Here is a 23,634-nt window from a genome sequence, read left to right on the forward strand (position 1 = left end):
CCGCAGGGAATACCGACTTGATAAATTCTTATCTTTAATAAGCAAACTATGTCCTGAGAGGGTGACAAATTGTTTTCATTTTTGTTTAATCTAGTCAGGGATACATGGTTGAATTTAAAATAGCATAAGTTTAGGAATTTTTGGAAGTCTTTGTATAGATTTCTAAGCGTTTCCCTAGACTCCGCTCTGTGTTTTTACCCAAACGTTTGATGTGGGGAAAATAAAGAAAACGCGTTTCAGAACCTGGGTGTCGGAGTTCACGTGAACGCAGCACGGTCTGGTGCGTGCACTCTGCTGACGAGCCGTTGCTCGTGGAAACAGCTGGTGGTTTCTGTCAGCGAACTCCGCTCGGGATTGAAAGAGAGCGACATTAGCGAGAATAAAAGTTAAAATTAGATTTGAAACTGAATGAATGCGGTCCGGGCTGAGTCTGCGCACCTGTTCCGAGTGAAACCGGGAGTTGTCATCCTGTGAGACCCACCTTAAATCCGGCAGTTGGAGTCAATGAACCACCTAGCTTGTTAGCGGCAGACCACCGACGCTGTTTGCCAAACTGCTGCTGCTAACCTCGGCTAGCCCCCACCCCCTCACCTCTGTAACAGTTAGTTACAAGCGGGGGTTCTGTCAAAGGAGAAAAGCTACCAGCTGTTGAGTTTCCTAGCGGTCCAGAACCAGGCTTTTAGCTTGTGTCCACTATGGCTCATATTCATTATAAGTTTTCCTCCAAACTCAGCTACGACACGGTGGTTTTTGATGGGCCGAACATCTCGCTGACTGACTTGAAGAAGCAGATTATGGGCAGGGAGAAGCTCAGAGCCGGGGACTGCGACCTGCAGATCATAAACGCACAAACCAAAGAAGGTAAATAAATAAAATGAATTCAACAAAATGCATGTTATTGTAAGCTTGATATGTTTTATTGTTGCTTCCCCCCCCCCTAACGGTTAAAATGCAGTTTGACGGTTTAAAGTTTGAAAGAAAACACGTGGGCCGGCATTGACAACTGTCTAATGGGAGCTGGCTTCCCGTTACCTCTTTTTCAGGTTGACTGGGGGCTCCAGAAAAGTCGCACCGGGACAAAAGAGGTGTAATGAATGGGCAAACATTCCTGCTGCATTCACGCCTCATGCCCCTTAATTAAACCGCCTGGCGTGGGTGGATCAGTGGTGTCAGCGCTGTCATTCTGCAGGAGATGTTGGTTTAAAAATAGCAAAGGTCGAGGGGTGGAAAAGGCAGACATTACTCATGGCCAAAAGGCTTAAATGCAGCCACAGACTGTATGATTTAAGATAAAAACACAATGCAGAAGCAAACTGAACACTAGGCAGGCACACCCTTTAACTGGAGATTCAGGAATTAAAATGAGCTGGATACAAAACGTGACCCACATTGCATCGAGGAGGTATTTCGCATGCTTTATGTTGTTGTATTTTCTTTCCTTCAACTACAAGCATCAGTGGTGGGAGTTAATTTGGATTTTGAGTGACCGACCAACACAAAATAGTGTGAAGTGGGAAAAAAATGGGTAACAATTGTAAAACACGTTTAAAAGCCTTCCACTTTTAAAGTTTATCTTTGGAAAAGCTTTGTTATAAGGAGCAAACTACGGAAAATTTGAAAGGGCATGATTATTTTTGAAAGCCACTCGGTACTCAAGAATCAACAGGGCAGTATAATGAAGGGTGTTTGTGTCCTAAATACCTGTTTTTGTTTCATGATTCAAACCTTATCCCCATGTTTCTTCAGGCCAAGGGTATTGTTTCTGTGCGTTTCTTGCGTCCTTTTTTTTTGTGACACACTTGGAAACAATAAGGTAGGACATAATCTTGCAAATCCACATATTTTCTGAGTTGTATTCTAGTATAATAAGCCCTCTAATGCTTCAGAGTCTTACTTTTTTTTATAAATTTTGATATTCAGAATGTTTATATTTTATAGCCCCTTCAAAAGAAACCTATTCCAAACAATTTACCACCACAACAACAAATATGTTTAGTGAGGTACTTGCCAGTGAAAAGCAATAGCAGTGCATTTCCACTTAAAAGAAAAGAAAAACCACTGTTTTGTCTAGTTTAATTTATTTATATGAACTATTGAGGCATGTTGGAGTGCATGATGCATTGCTGCCTTGCAGTAAGATGTCGTGAGGCCTTTCTGCATGTTCTCCCCCTTCGTGTGTGGGTTCTCTCAGGGTACTCCAGGTTTCTCCCACAGTCCAAAAAAATGTTCTTAGCTACTACTACTCTAAAATGGTGACATGTCCAGGCTGTTCCTTTGCTCCTATAAGCCATACTGCTTTAATTCATGCAAAAAGGAAGCCCAATCAAGTATTGACTGTATATAATATACAGTCATGTATATTTTTCAGTAAGTTGTAAAAATTAGATTACTCTTTAGGCAATAATTATCAAAATTACAATTTATCCCTGTATTTAACAAACTGGTATGAGTCTCACATTGATTTCAATTAGTAAAATAAATTATCCTTATGATATTCTAATATATTTAGATGTCTATAGTTTAACCCAAATTACAAAAATACATGAAAGCAAGAGGGTTGGAGAGTGCTGGTAACCCTAGGCAACACAAATGGGCTAAATATTTTGTCTCTACACGATTCTGTTTTTATACAATTTCTTTTTTAATCTCAAACTCCGAATTGCAGAAAGAAAATCTCAATATTGCAAATTTTTCGTTTTAACCCTTTTATACTGATGATTTTTCACCCTTAGAGTTCAAAGAAGATGGTGGTCACATCCCCAAAGGCTCCTCTGTCATAGTCAGGAGAATTCCCCTCATTGGAGCAAAGTCCAGCTCAAATAGCAAGACCAACCACAAGTACGTGTGCTTTTGAGTTGTCCTCATTGATGTTGACATGCCCGCTGTAGAAGACAACACCCAGCATTAGCCGTCTGAGACCTGCCTCTAGACGAGTAACGGTTGACTGCAAAAACTCAGATTCAACAGGGCTTACAACAGCGTAGAATGACAAAAGATTCAATAAAGTTAAGATTAATCCAACGTATCGGAGTGAATTCAAACAGCACAAACTTCAGGCTATGTAATGTGCTAAACATTTTCATTAGAAAATCCACTTCCAGTGTCTTGGTTGATTTCCCCAGATGTTTGTTTAGTTAGCTACACCTTAGTAAATGGGTTTTCTCAACAGACTTAAAGTTAGATAATCAAATGATTATAGCTAGGATTTATGGATCAGCTATGTTTGATAGCGTCAACAGAAATGGTAATTATACAGTACACTGAGGCAGCTATTTAGGCTGCTTTGCTTAATTAAGTGACTCAGGATATTGCTTCAACACTAATTAGCACAGCAGTTGTTGCATCGGTGAATAGAACAAGTCTGTTTGTTTTTTTCAAGCTATTTTAAGCTCTAGCTGTTTTATAGTTTTTATAGATCAGGTTCTAGTTGGAACAGACTGAGTCAGCGATAATGGCTGGTCTAATATGTTTTTATACTGACTGTACATCTATATTTTGTTATTTTAAAGGAAATGCTGTAAGGATTCAAAGGTGGATAGAAGTTACATGTGGCAACATACTGTTTATTTAAAACTTGATTGTTTATAAAAAATAAAAAAAAAAGGTAATGGGTAAGTTTGATGTAATGGCATATTTTAATTAACCTGCAATTTCACTGGGAAAGTTCTTTCCAAGTTGACTTAGTTACCAAATGTCCCCTCTGTGATTCTGTCAACTACCTGGACTTTGTATTTGTAGAGGGAACCTGAAAAACGTCCAGAGCTACTCTACAAAATGTGAACTCCTGCTAAAATATATTTACTTCCCACTCATCCACCTACAAAGGAAGCTGCATATTTTCTTTACTGTTTGTTAGCAAATGTAAATATATATTTTTTATTCCCATCTTAGAGGGTTTATTAAAACATTTTTTTTCTGTTTCAGAGAAAGATCAGACGTCCAGATTCCCAAAGCCTTTGGATCCCATAGAGCAGTATGTTACCCAACACAACACACACAGGCACACACATTTTAATATAACAAGCTAACTACTATACCTTTCTGTTCAGTTTCATTTCAAATTGCTTGGTGTGAAGTTACTTTTCGGGGGGGGGGTTCACATAGGTGTAAGAGAAATTAAATTTTTTTTATTTTCAACAAAACCCAATTTGAAATGCAGGAAGGTCTCTGCTAAACTTCCAGCTGGTATTCAAACAATCACCAGACACTGATCACTGTCAGATCTCTTCCAGTATTTCTGTTTGGGATGTGAGAGCTGCATGGGTGGGTCAGGCATTATCATGCATGCCAGCTATTCACAGCTGATAAAACCAACTGTTGTTTTAAGTTAATGGCTCCGCCGTCAACCATCAGCTGGCAGTTTCTCCTCCTGCCTCAGCTCTTAAAAACGGATCCACCTCCAATGGGTTTCCTTTGAAAAACTTTTTTTCTCTTTTTCATTCAGCTGGGTTTTCTGCTTGCTTTTATGACGGGCATCTAAACTGTAGACTACCAGACATTATTAAGCAACAATAAGATTATTTTATTATTCACTAAACTTACTTTTTACAAACATAAGTCTGATCAAGGAAGATTAAAAATATTTTAGCTTTAAGAATAAAAATAATCAGATTTGACAGTACTTGCCCTAAATGTTACAGTGCTGACCTTTTCAGAGTTGCACTTTTGTTTAAATTAGAGGGGGCAAAAACTATTTTTTTTTTAAATGGTGCAGTATAAATTTATGTTCTCTGACCTAATATTCTTTCTGGTTTTTCAGTAGGTGAAGCATCTGCCCCTCTTAATAATTTACGTTTTACACGGACTGCTTACTCGTCTCACCTTTTTGTTTGCTTTCTCAATAAAGTGATTTGTAAAAATCTGGGATATGTTTTTTGTGGTTTTTTTGTTTTGCTTTTTTTTTGCTTTTTTTTTTTTTTTTCACAGTTTTGTTACCTGACACATTTTGGACATTAATTTAGTGTTCAGTTTAGTAAATATAAAAAAATGAACACTGTTGCTGTAAAATTGCACATGGACAAGATGACAAATTTTTTACTCTTTACTGTTATCTGTGTACAGATGCAGTGGCTTTCAGAAGTAGTCATATTAAATGTTGGTACATGTTGTCACATTACAACCACAACTTGCAAAGTATTTTAAGTGATGGACTGACAAATTAAAGACTGAGGTGTGAAAAGAACAAAAAATGTGGGTTCAGACATTTTTACAAATCTGAAATCTTCACGCATGATGCTGCCACTGATATATTTTGCTATAGCTGGAGAATTGATACACCCCAAATGTACCAAGCTTCTCCCACTTGAATTATGAATCTCTGCAGCTCCTCCTGAGTTACCTCATTGCTTCTTCTCTTAGTAATGCTCTTATTTGGCTGTTTGCATAATCTAGCAGTCTGGGCCAAACTCTTTCAATTACAGATTGTATGGACTCCTTGGTCTTTATGATGATCTTTTACTAATGTCCTCTAGCAAACCTATAAGGCTGTCAAAGAACAGTTGCATTTAGACTGAGTTATATATTTAGAAAAGATCTGAGAAAAGGGGGTTAAAAATTTAGATTTTTTTTTAAAGCAAAAATTGAGAACCGTGCATTATTTTTGTCAACTGTGAAAAAATAAATAGTACAAATAAAATTTTTACTTTAAAGTTTAAGTTTCTCATTCACTAATTAGCAAATTTCTGCAAGGATTTACATCAGCTTAGTCACATTTGCCTTGAGAATAAAGCTAATGTAAACTGGCTAGCATGTAGGATGCAGCTGTAATAACCGTAACATACCATTGGCAAAATGAAATTATCATTATGGAGCCGCTATTTTATTTTACGGAATTTATGATTTTATAAAGATCTATACAAATGCCACTGAAATTAGCTGTTAACTTTAAGTAGCTGCTGCAAAATCTCTAAAAGAGTTGGTTTACAGTTTTATACATGGAGATCAGTGTGTAGGCTTAAGCAGGCAGGGGATTGTGTCGTCACTGTAGTCCTTGCCACTTTATAAGAGTGGTTTTAATTCAGTTCATTCGTTCCAAAAATGCAATGTTAATTCCAAAGGGAAATTATTACATGTTGTTTTTTTCCCCCAACTTTAACAGATCAGTGAGTCCAGCTCTACCAGAGCTTTGTCATTTTTCTCCAAGGTATGTCAGCTTTTATCTTGTGTATTTTAGAGGGGGGTTCTTTGCACCAGTTTAAAATAAACTGCAGTAAATTTGACTACCTTTATGTCGTTTATATCATTCATGTAGATGCAGATGGCTAACTTGGCTGAAGCTGATGTCTCAGAAGAGGATAAGATCAGAGTTATGATGAATCAGTCCAGCTGTGAAATGATGAAGTGGGTGTTTCAGGATACTTATTTTTTTCTTATATCAACTCATTATTGAATTTATGAAGATTGCTCAAAAGTTACTTTTTTAAAAAATTTGCTGTAAATCATGTTCTTTCTTGCCTTTTTTTATTCTGTAGGATGAACTCAAAGCTTGGCCCTACCCTTCCAGAAAACTACGCCTGTTATCGGTGTGGGAATGGTGGACACCATATCAGGAACTGCCCAGGGAGCGGGGTAAGTGCATGATGTGCGCTCTCTGCACAGGCCTGCACCTCAAGTGTTTCTGGTTACGTCAGGCAGATTTGTAGATAAGCGAAATGTAAATGTTCAGTTTTTCTGTTGTTTTTTTGTGAGATTTTAGAGGTTTTTTTGATTGAGCAAACGTTTGAGCTGATATAGTTTTAGATCAGCTCCAACACACCCGTGGTGTTTTAATGTGGTTTTTTTTTATTATTTCATTAATGGACTGCTGCTGAAATCAGTCCCAAGTTATCACAAGCAAATTAAATTGCACAGTAATAAAATTATGTCAACAGTCTTACTGGTCAGTCAAAGAGAAATATATGAAGCTTGTAGCACCATGCCTTGCTTATACAAGCAGATAATTTGCATTAATACTTCAGTTTTATTTTTAAGAAGAAATAAAAAGGCTAGCAGTGTCACCTGAGAGGTCTATCTGTTGGCAGCAGTGTTGCTTTAGCTGACAGTGAAATGTCCAAACCTCCTGAGGCCAATTAAACAGTTTCAGGTTGACCCCAGAGGACTGTCTGCAGGGCACCAGGCTGCTGGATTTATGGTGAAACTTCAGTTCAGTCATATCAACCACCAACAACTTTGTTTTGGAGATGCAAATCACTTTAAAACAAACCAGTAGTTATTTTGTCTTTGTTTATTTTTAATAAATATGACTTGTAACAGTGAATTGAAAAACAGAGTATTAGAGCTGCTCTAACAAAATGAAAAAATATCTAAAATTATTAGTATTCAGCTGTACTATTACGAGAATAAAGTCGCAGTATTTCAACTTTATTCTTCTTATTCTCTTATATTATGACTTTATTCCCTTTTTATTACGACTCATAAAAATTTTACAACTGCTCATGATATTTGGAATTTATTCCTGTACAACTCGTGATATTAAGACTTTATTCCGATATTACGAATATTACAATAATCTCGTATAATTTCAATTTTATCCTCATAATGCTGTGACTTTATTGTCTGAATTTTCTTTCTCTTAGTATGCCCCTAATACTCTGTCGTAGAATTTAATGGAGTGTGATTCTGAATTAATTTTCTCAAGCCAAATGTATACAGAAAACCTAGATCAGTGCTGTCCAGCTCCCATCTTCAAGCTGGTGCTACATGCTAGTTTTAGATCAGCTCCAACACACCTGAATCAAGTGATTGGTTGTATACATCTTCATCTGAGATATAGCACATCTCAGATCTGATGTGATATAATAATTTTCTGAGATGCTGAATTTTTGGGCTTTCATTACCTGTAAACCAAATTCATTAAAATGGCAAAAAATTAAAAACTTGAAATATTTTACTGGGTATAAATCTCTGTAAAGTAACGGTTTAGCTTTCTCGGGTGACCGACGAGAAATCTAAAAATTTTGTGCAACATTCAAATTTTTTGAAATGTTTCTTTACACACTCTGCAAGTCTACAAGTTCTCGAAAGCTCCAGTTATGAGCCATGTATTCAACTACCTGGTATCCTTGTCCTTCAAATGGAGTATGACGAATTTTTGACATAAAACCTAATTTGTTTCTTTGTTGTCTGCACCACCTTGTCGTGGAGATTTTTAGAGGAAATGAGTGTAAATACCCAACTTTGAGGCAACAATGTGTTTAATCTGCTGTTTTCTTTTCATGGTTTTCAAAGTTTGGTTAAATACACTGGACTGGATGTTTAAAATCAGTCTGCATTGCAGTAAATTTGAAAGAAAGCGTTTGACTGCAGGATAAAAATTTTGAGGCTCCTCCGAGGATAAAGAAGAGCACAGGAATCCCTCGATCCTTCATGGTTGAGGTGGACGATCCTAATATTAAGGGAGTCATGCTGACCAGTTGTGGACGTTATGCAATTCCTGCCATAGATGCGTGAGTGTGGAACAAAGTTGATCTATTATTTTGTATGAATAGTTTAATATATGTGAACTCTTTCCTATTTTGTGTCAGATGAAATAATTTAGTGAGTAGATTTGCATAAAGACCTGGTGCTTTCCCCTTCTTACGATTGCAGTGAGGCGTATGCTGTTGGTAAGAAGGAGAAGCCTCCTTTTATTCCACAGGAGCAACCTAAGTGTGAAGAAAAGGAAGAACCCATACCTGATGAACTCCTCTGTTTAATTTGTCATGACTTGCTGAGTGACGCTGTGGTCATACCCTGCTGTGGAAATAGCTACTGTGACGATTGTGAGTTTGCATCTCACACACACATCCTACACTTAAAATCTGACTAACTTTACTCGTGTATAAACTAGCTTCCTTCCCCAAAGTTTTTTTTGTTTTTGTTTTAATATATTTTTTGTACCCTGCCAGGGGGTCTTTTTGTGGGCTCTAGTGTCCCTTTTTTTTTTTTTTTTTTGAAAGTAGGCTGATAGGAAAGGGGGGAGGACATGCGGCAAATTTCGCCGGGTCCGGGAGTTGAACCCGCGACGGCCGCGTCAAGGACTCAAGGCCTCTAATCATGGGTCGTGCTATTCCCTTACGCCACCACGGCATGCCGTCCTTCCCCAAAGTTATAAAAATCCTGCTGAACCTTTGTGTTGAAAAGCAGAACATTTTTGTTGTGTCCAGGTATTCGAACTGCCTTGCTTGAGTCGGAGACCCATGTGTGCCCTACATGTGGCCAATCAGACGTCTCCCCTGATACCTTGATTGCCAATAAATTTCTTAGACAGGTAAATGAACAGACATCGTGAATGTAATACTTCATCTCTTTTAGTCTAGGCTTACCATCCATATATTTTTCTCCGTTTGTATGCAAATGCTTACATTGCAATAATTTGACTATTTTTATAATACCCAACGCAGGCTGTGAATAACTTTAAAAAAGAACGAGGCTCGGGCAAAATCCAGAGAACGTCTTTGTCTCAGAACACTACCCCAAAGCCAAGCCCTGGCCCCACTCTGACCGCTTCCACCCTTCAGAACAAGACCAAGAAACCTCTCCAGTCACCCTGCACTGAGCAGGTAAATAATTTACTAAAACATGAAGTTTCTTGTCTGCTTCTAGCACTTTTGTGAAGCCGTTATCGTTTGTTAAAATGCAAAACGTTGGTTCTCTTCAGGCTTTTTGCATTCAGTTAGTTTTTCTCGTCATATTTGGTTTTCAGGAGTCGATGGTGAACAAGCCTAAACCAGAAAAATCCCCGCTCTTATCACAAACCGCCGAAGGCCGCCCAGCAACTCCAGAACCTTCACCTGTTGAGAACTCCTCTGAGAGTACATCGACCCAGCCTGAGCAAAGCCTTGGAGTGACATCCAACAAGTAAATAATCACACGTAAACACAGATCTATGATAAAGGATAATATGAGTTGTAATTTTACAGTGCTTGTTGGAGGTGAAGGATATGCCATTTTTGCTGCTTGAATCTTCATTGACAGGCTTACGATACACTCGACTGTTTTCTTTAGTATTATTATTATTGTTTTGATTTATTGCTTGTTTTATTTTCATTTTTCTCAAAAGTTTTGTTATGTGTATTATTTGCATTTATTCTCTAGTTCACTTTACATTGTTCAACAAATTTCCAACAGCTCTTACTGGTGGCACAGTTGCAAATAGGATCAATGAAAAATAAAAATCTGATCAATTTGTATGAATTAAGGAAATTCTTCAATTACATTTATGAATGGCTTGCTTTGAAAACAACAATGGTGGCACCTGGAAATCTGTTAAAATCATTTATTTCTCCAATGAATAAATGTAATCTAATTAAAGGTTTGATTTTGTGTGGTTTTCTTTGACAAATTATGCTACCGGAATAAACTATGGTAATAAAAATGGAGGTATTCATGTGATGCTTATTCTTTGTTTTTCTTCCTCAGTGAGGAACCAGAAAAGACACCCGATGATTTAGAAGCTGTTGCTCTGTCTGGCCTGGCTTCTAATAAAGATTTGCCTGACGCTCCCTCCCAGCTGATCCCACTAGTGAGGAGACTCGATGTCAATGAAACACACGACCATACTATGTCTGTTCTTAATAATGTTTTATTTTTCTGTGTCTTCAGGTAAACTCTATTGAGGGAACAGAACAGCTTCAGACTATATGTGTCAAACAAAGCCAACCGTCTTCTGGTCAGTAACTCTTAATCTGTAATTTTATATTCTCTTCTGTTTGTTTTTTGGTATATATTTGTTTTGATTAGTAAGTAGATTAAATCGATTTTATTTTTTAAAAAAATTTGAATCCACAGATTCAACCACAAGACCCTCTGGGTCATCAGCCTCCAGGGACAGGTATGTGTTTGAGAACGTTTCTGGTTTTAACTCCGTCTCTTTGAGTCTGAGATGTTTTTACTCCGCTCCTCAGCATCATGTCCACTTTTCCTGCTGGAAGCCTGACTGAATCTAACTCAGAGCAGCACAGAACTCGCTCCTCTTCATCATCATACTCTTCACTGCAGACCACACCTTTGCCTCTGTTTCGCTCGCCGCCCTTTCACACATTTGTTCCAACCCACCAGCCTCTCAGCAGCTACCTCCCTGGATACCCACCGACCACACCCGCCTGGAAGCTTCCAATCCCACCTGGAGCCCCGCTCCCATCCCTCTGCTCCTCCACCACATCGTCTATCCCTGTTTTAATCCCGAAGGAGTGGTACAGGTTTCAGAGGAAGAAAAAAGAGAGGTAAAGCAAATATTCAGATGTTTAACATCTATCCCAGGCAGCCAGCTTTTATAGTTTTAATTCCTAAAGTGTTTCAGTGATGCAGTATAAAAATGTATAAATTGTATGAATTTATAAGCTTCTTCTTAAGCTTCTTTGCATCTTTTAAAATCTAGCAGTGGGTCATGTGTTGTCCAAATTCTTCAAATAACTTTGTTATGCAAAAACATAAGCTGCTCTTGGAGAATATAATAACTGAGTCGTTTTGAATTGGAAATAAGAAATGTAAATTTACCCCATTTAGATTTAATGTCTAATATCTTTGTAAAGCAAACCCCAACAATTCAAGTGTTTTTGACTTGCATTGAAACAACTTGTCAAACTTTTCTATAAAATCAATCAATTAAAATTTAGATATAGTTTGTTCTTTACACAGCAGCATGTCATGGTCAGTATTTGCTTTATTTTGGTTGTAAATCATAGTTTCAATTTAGCTAAAATCTCCCCCTTTAAAACTAGCATCCAGGTGTCAACACAAACTGTTAATTACAGCTTATCAGTTATTTTGAGAAGTAAATTGTATTTTCTTTGTTTTTGCTTAGCTACATATTTTTTTAATCAAATTTCTCCAAATGTTTTTTTTCACTGTATGACTGCAGCAGAATGCTTGAGCCACATGTGAGAACACTGTGTGGATTTCGGGAAATTTTGCAACTATAAAAACACCTGGAAACCAGGTCAGAGTGGATGGAAGTTTGATTCCTACAGAAAATAATAAAAGTTGCTCCTTCGGTCTATGAGAGGATGAACAAAATGGCTGTAGGCGTTCCCACAAACATTTGAATTATCAGTAATAGATCCTTTGGTTTCTGTGGGTTGCATTGTGTGATCTCCTTTTTGAACGTATTTCAGAGTTTAGTGGTTGCGTGATCAACTCAGACGGTTTGACATCTGAGTTTAGCAGCTGTTGCCATTTGTAGAAAACAATCAGGCTACAGATCTACAACACCGTCCTGTAACGAGATGAGCAGCATTGCTCATTTACCTCGTCTTTGACTTCTGACACTGATGAATGGGACTCTGTGTGAACCAGTACAAAAGGTACAGATGGAAGCCAGTTCCTCTGTGATAAATTCCCCTTTTCTCAAATGTTTCACTACTAATTAGTAGATTGTTGATTTGGAGGGAAATTATGTCAATATCAGAATTGTAGTCATTCATTTTTCTGAGGGGAAAAAAAGTGCAAAAGCTGAAAAACCCAAGATTTATTTTAGTGTCTCCAGTCTCATTGAGATTTAAGATTAATGCTGGACAGAGGAAAATATTGTCCATAGAGCCTCAGAAAAGTATTAGTGGTGACTTTTCCAGGTCTGTTTTTTTTTTCTTTGAACGGAAAAAAATATTTCCCTAGAAAACATAATTAACTCCAAGAACCGATACTAAACAGTAGTTTCTGGATATATCCTCTCATCTCTCTTACACAGGTCGCCTCACAAACGGTCCTTTTCTCACTCTGTTTCAAAGTCCTCCAAATCGTCCCGCTCTTACTCTGGATCATCCAGTCACTCTGAATCCCGCTCCCGCTCCAGATCAAGGTATTTCTTTCTCCTGCTCGCTGAGGGGTGTTGTTTCTGGCTCAAGACCACTTCAAGTGCAGTAAGAATCTCCTTGCAGCTTTATGGACATTTGGCCCAGGATGCCAGATCCAGAATAACTGCTATTAATAATCTGCTATTACTGATGTACAGCATTTTGCTATGCTAAATTACATGCAAAATTATTTCCAAGTTCATATTTTGAATTCTCTCTAACATTTTATACCAACTATATATGCAGCTTTCATTCTTGAAACATTAGTATTGCCTTGAGTGAGAGTGTCCAACTCCATTTGTTTTTTTGTTTTCTTTCCCTCCAGGCATCGCTCTCCTCACTCAAGTCACAGAGCCTTCCACAGCCACTCCAACCCCTCCAGGTCTTTTGGCTACAAACGGCCTCGTTCTCCTACCCCGTCCTCGTCTTCTTCACCTCTAAGTAGTTCCCATTCTAGATCCAAGTCGTCCTCGGACCACAGCCAGAAGAACCACAGCAGGCGGTCGGGTTTGAGCAGCCACGGCTCGAAGAGGCGCGGGGAGCGCTCAGCCAGGGAAGCAAGAAAGTCTTCAGGTCTTAAGGGTTTGAGTGACACAAGTTGCCTGGAGCTGGAGAGGCAGTGCTACCTTCATTGGAAGAAGGAGTACCAAGAATGGTATGATAAATACTTCAGTAACTATATCAGCCAGTTTCACCATCTGCCTTTCCCTCCCCCGCCTCCACCGCCACCACTGTTTAGTCAGGACTCTTTCTACCTAAAACAAGAGGGAGAGACGGTGAGGAAGGGCGATGGCTCGCCTACATCTGAGGACTCTAATTACAGTGGCTCTAATTCCTCAAATGACCGTCACTCCCCGATATGTCACCTCTCAAGTGACAGCTGTTCATCCCCTAAAGTCAATGACGACCATTCTTCACCCTCTCGTTGTTGCAATGACAAATCCCCCACGCCATCAGAAGTCCAGGTTCAGCTCACGGACAACATGAAGGAGAACCTCGAGAGGGATAGCAGTCTACCAGACTCTCTAACAAAGAGCAGAGAGGAAGCAAGTAGACAAAAAGCGAAAACAGATGACAATCCACAAACGAAGACAAAGGTTGAAGACTGCAGCACCCTGAGAAATGAGGAGAAAAAGAAAAAACCAAAGAAGTCCCCATCTTCTGACTTTTCTGGCTCCATAAATGTTCTCAGGCAAGACAAGAGGAGGCGCAAAACTGAACCAAACAGCTGCGAGGATGGCTCACCGCTACGGCACAAAGGGACTGTCAGCGACTCCTTAAAATCAATCCAGCCTCTTCTAAAACTAAATCAACCTCTATACAAAGAAAAGAAAGAAAAACCCAAAGACAAAACTAAATTAGAAACACAGCAAGAGCTTAGAAAGGACAAAGGTTTGAACTCTTGTCAAAACAGAGAGAGAAAACGCAAAACAAAACCCAGCGCAGATTCAAATATGTCAGAAGTGCACCAGCACCCCGAAGGCAGCAAGACGTCTGACTCAAAATCAGAGCAGGACAAAAAGAGACAGAAACAGGATGAGGAGAGAAATAAAAAACACAAGGATCTTCCTACTAAGACTAAAAGTTGCAAATGCCTCCAACCTAAAGTTGCAGAAGAACCCAAAAGCCTTGAAAGTGAATCCCTGAAGTCGTCTGACAGACGAACGCAAACTACTGAGAAGAAGAAGAAAGAGAGTGAAGCATCACCTCTGGCTAAAAAAGACATCTGGGAAGGAGGGGTAAAGGTAATGTCTCAGAAGAAGATAAGTATCAATATCAACTTGGATGGGAAAAGGAAGGATGAGAAGACTGAACAGAACTCTTCTGGTTTGGAGATCTGTACTGGCGAGAGGACAGAGCTCTCAGGAGGTACAGAGGAGAAGGCTACGGAAGAAAGTACAAGAACTGAAGCAAAAGAAAACAGAGAATCAAGCCCTGGAGTTAAGTCACAGGAGAAAATATTATCTCTTTTAAAAGATATTAGAGAGTCAGGAAACAAAGCTACCTCTAGTGTTGACAAGAAGGACGTGTCTATGAAAATCCCTAAACGGGAAGAAAAGGACAGGGGGGAGAAGAAGAGAGAGGATGACTTGGATTTATGGCACTGTGCACTTGAAGGAGTGGAGGGCAGGGAGCAAAAAACAGGAAAGGCAGAAAAGGCAGAGAGAGAAAAGGATGGCTGTGGAGGTCACAAGAATATCCTACCTCAGCTAGAGAAAGTTGGTGCAGGCAGAGGAAACAGAGTCGAAGCACAGAAAGAAGACAACGCCGTGAGATCGAGCTCACAGAGAAGCAAAACAAAAATCCATCGACAGAACGAGACTTTAAAGCACAGCAGGTCAGAGTTATTCTGAATCTTATTTCAAGTTCATTATGAATTACAGTTAATAAGGGCCTTTATTAGCTTTTTCTTTCAATTGTGTTATATAATCAGTGGGCTTTTCCACAAACCAAGTGTCCGAACAGTATTAATACCCTTGAACTTTTCACATTTTGCCGCATTAACTTGATAAACTTGAATGTGTTATTTTAGAGGCTGACATCAATGTTCAAAGGGTTTTGTAAGGCACTACATATTTTTTTAAAACGTTACTTCACTACATTATTTGCTCAGGTCCCTCTTGAAAATGAGATATATTTTTTTAAAACGTTACTACATATTTTTTTAAAACGTTACTTCACTACATTATTTGCTCAGGTCCCTCTTGAAAATGAGATATATTTTTTTAAAACGTTACTACATATTTTTTTAAAACGTTACTTCACTACATTATTTGCTCAGGTCCCTCTTGAAAATGAGATCTAGATCTCAACGGGGTTTACCTGATTAAATAAAGGAATATATATATATATATATGAATATATATTATTTATGATTTTTTTGAAACCTGTTTGTGTGTGTTTGTAAAAGCAGTAAAGCCTCTTTAATGAGCAGCCGTGGTGCTGAAGGCAGCCTGGAGGCGACGATGGCAGGGAGAAAACTTCTGGAAGAGAAATTAAACGACCAAGCTGAAGTCACACAGAATGAACCCACACAGCTGAATCTACAGGTAATGTAGTAGTTTATTATTATTTTTCTGTGCAGACGAAGCTGCATTGGTATGACAGCAGCAGCAACTGGTTTCAGGACTTGATTTTATCCGGCTGTGTGATTCCTGACACGGACTACAACACAAACAGCTGTAAAAATTACAGTTTCAACATTCATTCAGATATGTCTAAGCAATTAATACTTGCAGAGCTCAGTTTGCAGCTATCTATTCTTACTAATGAATAAATCACCGCACTAAGCAAAGTACCAACAGGTTGTTCTGATAAGGTTGCAGCTGTGGGTAGATGACTCAAAGTTAGACTTTTTTTCTGTGTTAGAGGCTTAAAGTGAAGGCAGAAGTTTCTAGACAGGAAACTGTATTTTTCACAGAGGCATGTCTGCTCTTCATTCAGGTTGCAACTTTTAAAAAGGGACTGAGTCCTCACCAGATAACAGGAAGGTTGAACTTACAGCAACAGACAGTCTTTTGGGAAGCTCAGAGCGAGGGGTGAGAGTCCACATTTCTAGAAACTCTACAGATTGTTTTCCTTTATACTGTAAAGTTGTGAATTGTGAGAATATCTTTATTCTTGAAAGCCTGTTTGACTGCAGAGCTGTGCAGCTCTGACTGAATACAAATAATCTAATATTTTGATTTCAGAAAGAGAATGAATGGATAAGTGATTTACTGTCGTAACACAACAGTAAATCGGTGTTTTTTTCCTCTTATGGAAAAAGTGGCAGTCATGCATATTACATTTTCATGGTAACTATAATATGTTCTATAGGAGTAATGCTTTCTTTTTGTTCACTGTACATCCCATGACTTGAAGAAATGAACTGTAATTGTAGATTTACACTGATGCTTAGGGCTTTTCTTATGAGAAAAAAAAATTTATTTGATTTATTAATATTATAGTTGCTGACCGTTTCATTCTTGATTTCTTAAATTGGGAAAGAAATTGCCATTTATACTTTTATATTTATATTTTTCAAAAGTTGGTTGAAATCAATTGAATAAAATTTGTGATTGGTGCATTTTACTAAACCACTGCTTTCATAAGCATTCACTATTTAATGCTTTTGAAAAATGCATTAGGTAATGTTTTGATAGATTAAAGCTGTTTGAATTTCACAATATAAAAAAAATCTATATTTCTGCTTATACAATGAAGACAAATGTATGGATTTTTGTTGCCAAACTATCTTCAGTTTGTTACTGTGCCTTCCTTATGTTTGCATTCTCTTTTATAAGAGCAACCAGTGCACAGGATATTTTCCACATACAAAAACGTCATATTTAACTTATTTTTCAGGTACTTCACTCCAAGCGGGAGAAAACTGAAAAAGATGTGACGAAAGGAGAAGTTAAGGCCACTCTGCCTCAGGCGTCAGAGACGACAACCAACATCGAGTCAGTGGAAGACAATGAACAGAAGAGTCTCAGATCAACGGAGCGAGCGAGAGACAGGAACAGGGTGACCGTGGGAGGCAGAGACCAGGAGAAGGAGAGAAACTCTGCCTCTTCTGGGTCATACTCCAGTGTGGCTCCCTCTTGTGGCAGTGAGAGAGAGAGGGACAGAGAGAGAACTAATGAAAGACAAAGAGAGGGCGAGAGGTCAAAACCAGGAGTGAGGGAAGAGGAAAGGAGGAGAGACTGGGATGCCCCAGTGTCAAAGAGAACAGCGTTCAACTCGGTTTCAAAAGATACGGAGTGGAGAAACCTGCTGAGAGAGAGTGACCAGAGTTCTTCTTGTTATAGCAGAAAACCTCCCAGATCCACCTACATGCCTGATCAAAATGTAGCTAAAAGACACAGAGATGCATCCTTGGATATTAATAGTCAAAACAAAGACCGTTTCTACGACTACAGTTATCCCCGTCAATCTGCGGACTACGGCTATAAAGACAGACCTCCTGGGACTCAACACTTCCCACCTGCTTACAGCCAGTGTAGGGACAGAGGCACACACTCTTTTGAGCCACCTGCAGGCTCTCAAAGAGGCCTCGCCACCTGGGAATTCATGCAAAGCAAAAACAGAAATGAGGAAAGGATACAGAAAGCAGAGAAACCGGGAAACGAAAGGAAAGCTGCTGGAGATGAGGGAGGAGGATGGAGTCGGAGGGAGAAAAACGCCCAGAGACTGGACGAGCGACGCAGATCCAGCAGCAGTAGCAGCAGCAGCGTCTATTCCTCAGCAAGCCGCAGGAGCAGCAGGGACGAATAGGGAGAAGTCTGAAAGAAAACCACCGACTGCAGAGAAAAAGTTCAAACACAATGTCGACAAGGCAAGAGGAGGAGAGTTCCTGCTCTGTTAAATTTTCTTTACTCTTAGAAAAAAAAAAAAAAGCAACTTGAATGATGTTTTCCTTTCCTGACCAAAGAGGTGCCTGGATTTATTCCAATAATTGTTTTTTTTTTATTATATAACCAGGGTACTTTCCGTATCACGTAGAGATCTGTCAAATCTGACGTGCATCAAGCCAAACGCTCGCAGACAGATTGTGAAGGAAAAGCACTTTAAATATGATGTGAAAGAAAATGTGTGCAGAATCAAATGTCAACAATGTTTGCGAGCAATTTTAAGTTACTTGAATTTGCACATGCTTGGCGCACTGATGACCACCAGCAGCTACATTGCTGCAGTGTGACACCTGAAATGGGGCTCTTCCTCTCCGACAGGAAATGAGTCAGGAATTTAATTTGCCTCACATGGGGGTTGTCGCTAGAGGATTCTTAAAAAGAAACTGATTGATTCAGAACTGATACTGTGAATATTTATGATTTCCACCCTCTGTGCTGTTTTTATTTTGTTTCTTTCTTTTTAGTTTTGTAAATGTTATAAATTGCTGCTGAATTAATTATTCAAAAGAAAAAAAGTCTCGTATTTCCTGTTTGGAGGAAATAAAAAAGGAACCATATTTGAATTGTTGTTGAACTCTTTTTTTTTTTTTCCTTCCTGTTTTATTTATGAGTCTAGCAAATTGATAAACACCACGTTTTACCATGTAGGGAAGACATTTGTGACCAAATCAAACATTTAAAACTTGAATTATCAAACAAAAAAATGATAAAATCAAAATGTATTTTACAGTTAGAAATTAACTCCACACAAATTAAAACTTCTAATAGGTTGTTAAAAATCCAGATTTTGCAAAACATCAAGAGAAGTAAAAGAAACTGATATAAACAACAACCTACCGAATGCCTACCAATGCATCAAGACAGCCTGTAATTCATAAAGACTCAGGAGTTTCTTCAGCATTTTTTTTTTGTTAGTTTTGCAGCATCTTGCTGTCAAATTCCTGAACCTCCTAACCAGAACAGATATATGAAACCACTGAATGCACTAAGCTAATACTTCTGCTAGTTTTCTTTCCTTTATTTTCTCCATTAGGAACGGGTCTCGCACAGTACGCTGATTTTCCGAGAAACTGAATTTTGGATTTCCATTAGCGACGAAATAACTAAATGAACACAAAAATTCATCAAACCTGGCAACCTATGAATGGTTTTGAGTTTCACTTTGTGAATTTAGTTATATTAAACTTTTAATGATATTGAAAGGTGATATTGACTTATTGAAGTCATAATAAAACTCAAAACTGTTTCAGAAAGCCTTTTTTTTTTCTCTTTTTTTTTGGATTTGTGTGCCAGCCCAATTTTATCTGTCGCCTCCATCAGATAAATGATAAATGATGAAAACTTTCTGGACGCCCTGAAGTCAAAATCTAATAGCTAAAAATAAATAAATATGATCTGCAGCAGCCCTTAAAATAATCTATAAGCTAGGAAAACGCATTCTCATTTAAGATACATTTTTGTGTAATTCACACATAAATCATGCATAAACCAGTACCTTAACAAGGATAAGGATGCATGGATGCTAATATTGAATGTTTTTGCATTTCTAGTTGGGGCTTTGTGTTGCACCAAAATAAAAGCCGTGCTCAGCAACGCTGCTGTCTGTGCTGGATGGGATTGTCGTGCCCTCTGTCTGCTGATTTCTTCCCAATCGTTTTGTGCTTCATTAACTCGCTGCATGAAAAATGGCAAATATCCAGCCCCTGTGTGCCTTTCTGTGCTTTCCATGTTGTGTTGCTGTGTGAGGAAATCAGCGCCAAGGGATGCTGGGACCGAACCGGGGAAATCGTTTGTGAGGGATGCCCCGACTTGGCCGCCGTCCAGCCCTTTGACAGAGGGATGCAAGGACACTTGGGACAGTCTGGCGTCTTCAGAGCTTAAAGAAAAAAGGTATCCTCTGCTGTTTTTATCCTCAGCGTCAGCTACTAAACTTCAGTGTGTTCTGTCTGCTGTTTGCCGATTTGCTCTGGGACGTGCAACTGGGAAAATAACATCAATCTGTGCATCATTGTGTGTTATGTCTGGTGTGGGACGCTCAGCAGACAAGCAGACTCACCATTTCTAACAGAGCATATAAAAGGCAACGACAGATCTATACAGCAATAGTGGGGTGAAGGAAGGAAGGGATCTGCACTGAGCCAAATTTGGATGGAGAAAGAAAAGGGTGAAATGGGGAAAAAAGATTAGAGCAATGCACAAAAATCCAGGGAGGCAGACAGGTCCACCTTGTAGCAGTCAAGAGGAACATCCCTCCTGCCCTACCAAAGTAGTGTGAACAAGAAACGAGGTATTCAATCTTAGATTTATACTTCAGCCTCATGTAGTTGCCTGTTGTCCCGACATCCGCTGCAGCAACTTCCTTCCTGTTTGCCTGTTTTCTCCTTATTTGTGTTCCTTTTCTTGCTTTGTTTCTGTCTTTCTTCCGTGTTCCCTTCTTTGTGCTGCTGATGAATGCCGACGTTTCAGCTCCGGCACGGTGCCAGGTCTGCCTGAAGAGCACCAGGCTGTGTGTGTGTGGGTGGGTGTGTGGGTGTGTGGGTGAGTGTGTGGGCATATGCAAATTGGCTTGTTTAGGGTCGGCTGCATCAGCAAACACTTGTTAGGGCAGTTTTGGGAGCTTTGCAGTTGTAGTTATTGGGTTGATTCTTACCAATGGGTGTTCAGGTAATACATATGTAATATAATCTATCATATACATATGATTATGTAACATTTTAATATAACATTGGGTATTGTTTGAGCTTTCAACAAGTGCAACAAGGTCATTTCTGAGGGGGATGTACCTCGTCATGTCCTGTGTAAATTAGGACAGGCCGAGGCTGTTGACTCTTCCAAGGTACAACATGGACGAGTCAACAGCCTATCATAGGGCAAAACCGAGGCAGCTAGAACAAAAAGCCATGCACACAATTCATACCTGTGAGCAATTAAAAGAGGATGGTGGGAAGAAGCTGGAGGAACCAGAGAACCAAACATGGGAAAAACAAACTAACGCCGTACGGAAAGTTGCTGGTCAGGATTCAAACCTATCACTCTGCTGCTCATTTTCCAATCAAATATAAGTAAGTTGTACTCATAAACTTTTCCGGTAAAGATTCCTTTAATTATTCATAAGTAGAAGATTGTACCCAGTGCAGTTCTGCCTCTAACTCGATGTGCAATACGTGAAATCACAACACCACCGTGTGCAACAAAGGGCTGCTTGAATGCAATATGTAGTAGTAGTGGTAAGCTGGTATATTTCTGCTAATGAAAGACAGTGTATGTGTTTTTTCTTCAAATTTTCTTTCCAGTCATGTATTTGATGACTTGGATGGACTTCCGCTGTCCCTAATCCAAGACCTGATATGGATCTGAGTGACCAAGATTAGATAAAGAACGAGTGGCACTGATGGTTTGCATTGTAATGATGATAAATACAGAAAGCAGTGGGGACACTGGCGGTTAGTTTCACTCAATACTATAATTACTGTATTCAACAAGAACAATATTTTTTTTTTTACTGAGCTGTTTATGTCTTGATTGAAGAAAATGTTAGTTGTATGAACTGAATATGGTTTAATAAAAGAGGGCCAGCAATTTTCACATTAGCAGTATTGGGCCCAGGTGATCCAATACTGCATCAAAATTAGTAAAAAAAATAAATAAATAAAAAACCATTTGTATGTGCCATTTTAACGCTTGTGCAGATTAAAGAAATATAATGGATAATCTTGTGTTGTGTTATCATCCTGAAAAAATGATCTATATTGATGACTGTTGTGAGAATGTGCAAACTTCTCACATCTTTTACATACAGTTCAATAGATGAATGAAGCTTAGCTTAAATGCAACTGCGGGAACGTTTTGTTCAAACGTTCTCGTGTCAGAAGCAGCGAGGAACACGTGACGCTTTTCACATCAGCCACACGCACCGAGGCGCTGAGTTCAAAGACGCTTAGAGTGGGACAGCGATGCCGGACTGTCCTTCCGCAGACGCGTTAACATTACCGAGACCCTTGAGAGGCTTTAGGTTTCTTCTGTGCGCTGTTGGAGGCGTGTGGTGAGGGAGTCTGCTGAGGCCAGATGTTTCTTTCGGACTGATGGAATGTGTGCTGCGGCTTGTGCAATTGTGTCCATGCAAATCAGATCTGCTTTTGTGTTTCTTAATCTGGTGTGGAATTTAGCATTTGTAAGGTGTCCTGACAACATGCGCCCCTCCGTCCCACACAGTGTGTGTGTGTGTGTGTGTGTGTGTGTGTGTGTGTGTGTGTGTGTGTGTGTGTGTGTGTGTGTGTGTGTGTGTGTGTGTGTGTGTGTGTGCAGATTCCTGCCTGCCTGGCCCTGTCTGTGACCACAACTGTGTGCAGAATAACAATGAGCCTCTCAGGCTGCAGCGAACTGTGTGCCTGTGCCTTTGCCCAGGGCCGGCTATGTCCTGTCTAAGAAGGGGTTTAAATCCCTCCTCACCTCCGTATGAGAGACGGTGGCCTCTAACTAATTAACATAACACTTTTTCTTTCTCAGCATTGTGACGCATAGAGTCTCATTTTTGTGTGTGTAGAATGCAGGTGGTAATTCACCCTGCCGACGTTTCTGAGCCGACGTTTTGGGGTTTTTTTTGTCTGCATCAGGGAGAGCCACCACTACTACATCCTACATCCAGACCCTTTACTCTGATACACCTTAGAAAAAGCAGCAGAGGTTCACCTTCCAGCAGGACTGAGTCTTAACATGCAGCCTCACCTCTGTTATCTGTGTGTTAGAGTGGTCTAGTCAAAGTCCGAACCTACATCACATTGAGTCTCTGGGACAGGACCTGATCTCTGGAACTGATGTTCGCAAACCCTAGGACTCAAAACTAACTGAGCTTCGGGAGGCGCTGGAGAGAGTTTGGCTGAATGCAAGTGCATGCCACACTTTTCAGATTATTTGAAAATGGTAATATGTGTCACGTTCCATCTACTTTGCAATCATGCCAAACTGTCTGTAGATCTATTGCATAAAATCCTACAAAGAACCCAAAGTTTGTGATTGTTACATGATTGTTAAATGAGGAAAAAAATATGAATATTTCTGGAAAGTTTTTTATTTCACATGCCGGCCGGGTTTTTAAAGATCCAGAACAGAGCAGTTTAGATTTTTCAGACCAAGTTTTTTTTTCTAACAGTAATGTGCTTAAAAACAGGACCTGGGTCCCTATCATATAACCATCTTGTTTTAATAATTAAATTGCTCAGTTTTTGGCAATTTCTGTCAAAAACAGGAAAGATTGTCTCTTTGTGTGCGGCGACAATGAAACAAAGTGGCTTCCCTGCAAAGCAGGAAAACACTGAAGCGATCCAAAATGAAAACGTTTGACTCATCACTGCTCTAATTCGCTGTTCCGGCGCTCTCAATCAAATCAGTTTCATCATGGATGGAGGTTGTGTTATCATCAAGAAAGCTGTAATTATTTTAATAAATATAATGATTGCCAAGCATTGTAC

At 39.3% G+C, this 23,634-nt stretch overlaps 1 protein-coding gene across 4 annotated transcripts; it reads left to right on the forward strand.

Annotated features, from left to right (window-relative positions):
- Positions 1-258: 258 nt before the first annotated feature.
- On the forward strand, positions 259-18,550 carry rbbp6 (retinoblastoma binding protein 6). 4 transcript variants are annotated; one of them, XM_028043014.1, is made up of 20 exons: positions 259-861; positions 2,733-2,838; positions 3,925-3,973; positions 6,098-6,142; positions 6,251-6,339; positions 6,471-6,567; positions 8,305-8,444; positions 8,587-8,759; positions 9,144-9,247; positions 9,381-9,539; positions 9,683-9,837; positions 10,399-10,501; positions 10,582-10,648; positions 10,768-10,810; positions 10,884-11,201; positions 12,665-12,775; positions 13,096-15,108; positions 15,682-15,820; positions 16,215-16,309; positions 17,118-17,308. In XM_028043014.1, the coding sequence occupies exons 1-20, from the start codon at positions 696-698 to the stop codon at positions 17,155-17,157; spliced, it is 4,212 nt and encodes a 1,403-aa protein (XP_027898815.1). In that variant the 5' UTR covers positions 259-695; the 3' UTR covers positions 17,158-17,308. The 4 variants fall into 4 exon arrangements, with proteins under 4 accessions (XP_027898815.1, XP_027898811.1, XP_027898812.1 ...); XM_028043010.1 differs by lacking the exon at positions 16,215-16,309 and having other exon boundaries at positions 264-861; positions 17,118-18,550; XM_028043011.1 differs by lacking the exon at positions 16,215-16,309 and having other exon boundaries at positions 265-861; positions 15,685-15,820; positions 17,118-18,550.
- The last annotated feature ends 5,084 nt before the right edge of the window (positions 18,551-23,634 follow it).

The sequence above is a fragment of the Xiphophorus couchianus genome, chromosome 16 (genome assembly GCF_001444195.1).
Source record: "Xiphophorus couchianus chromosome 16, X_couchianus-1.0, whole genome shotgun sequence".
Classification (NCBI taxonomy): domain Eukaryota; kingdom Metazoa; phylum Chordata; class Actinopteri; order Cyprinodontiformes; family Poeciliidae; genus Xiphophorus; species Xiphophorus couchianus.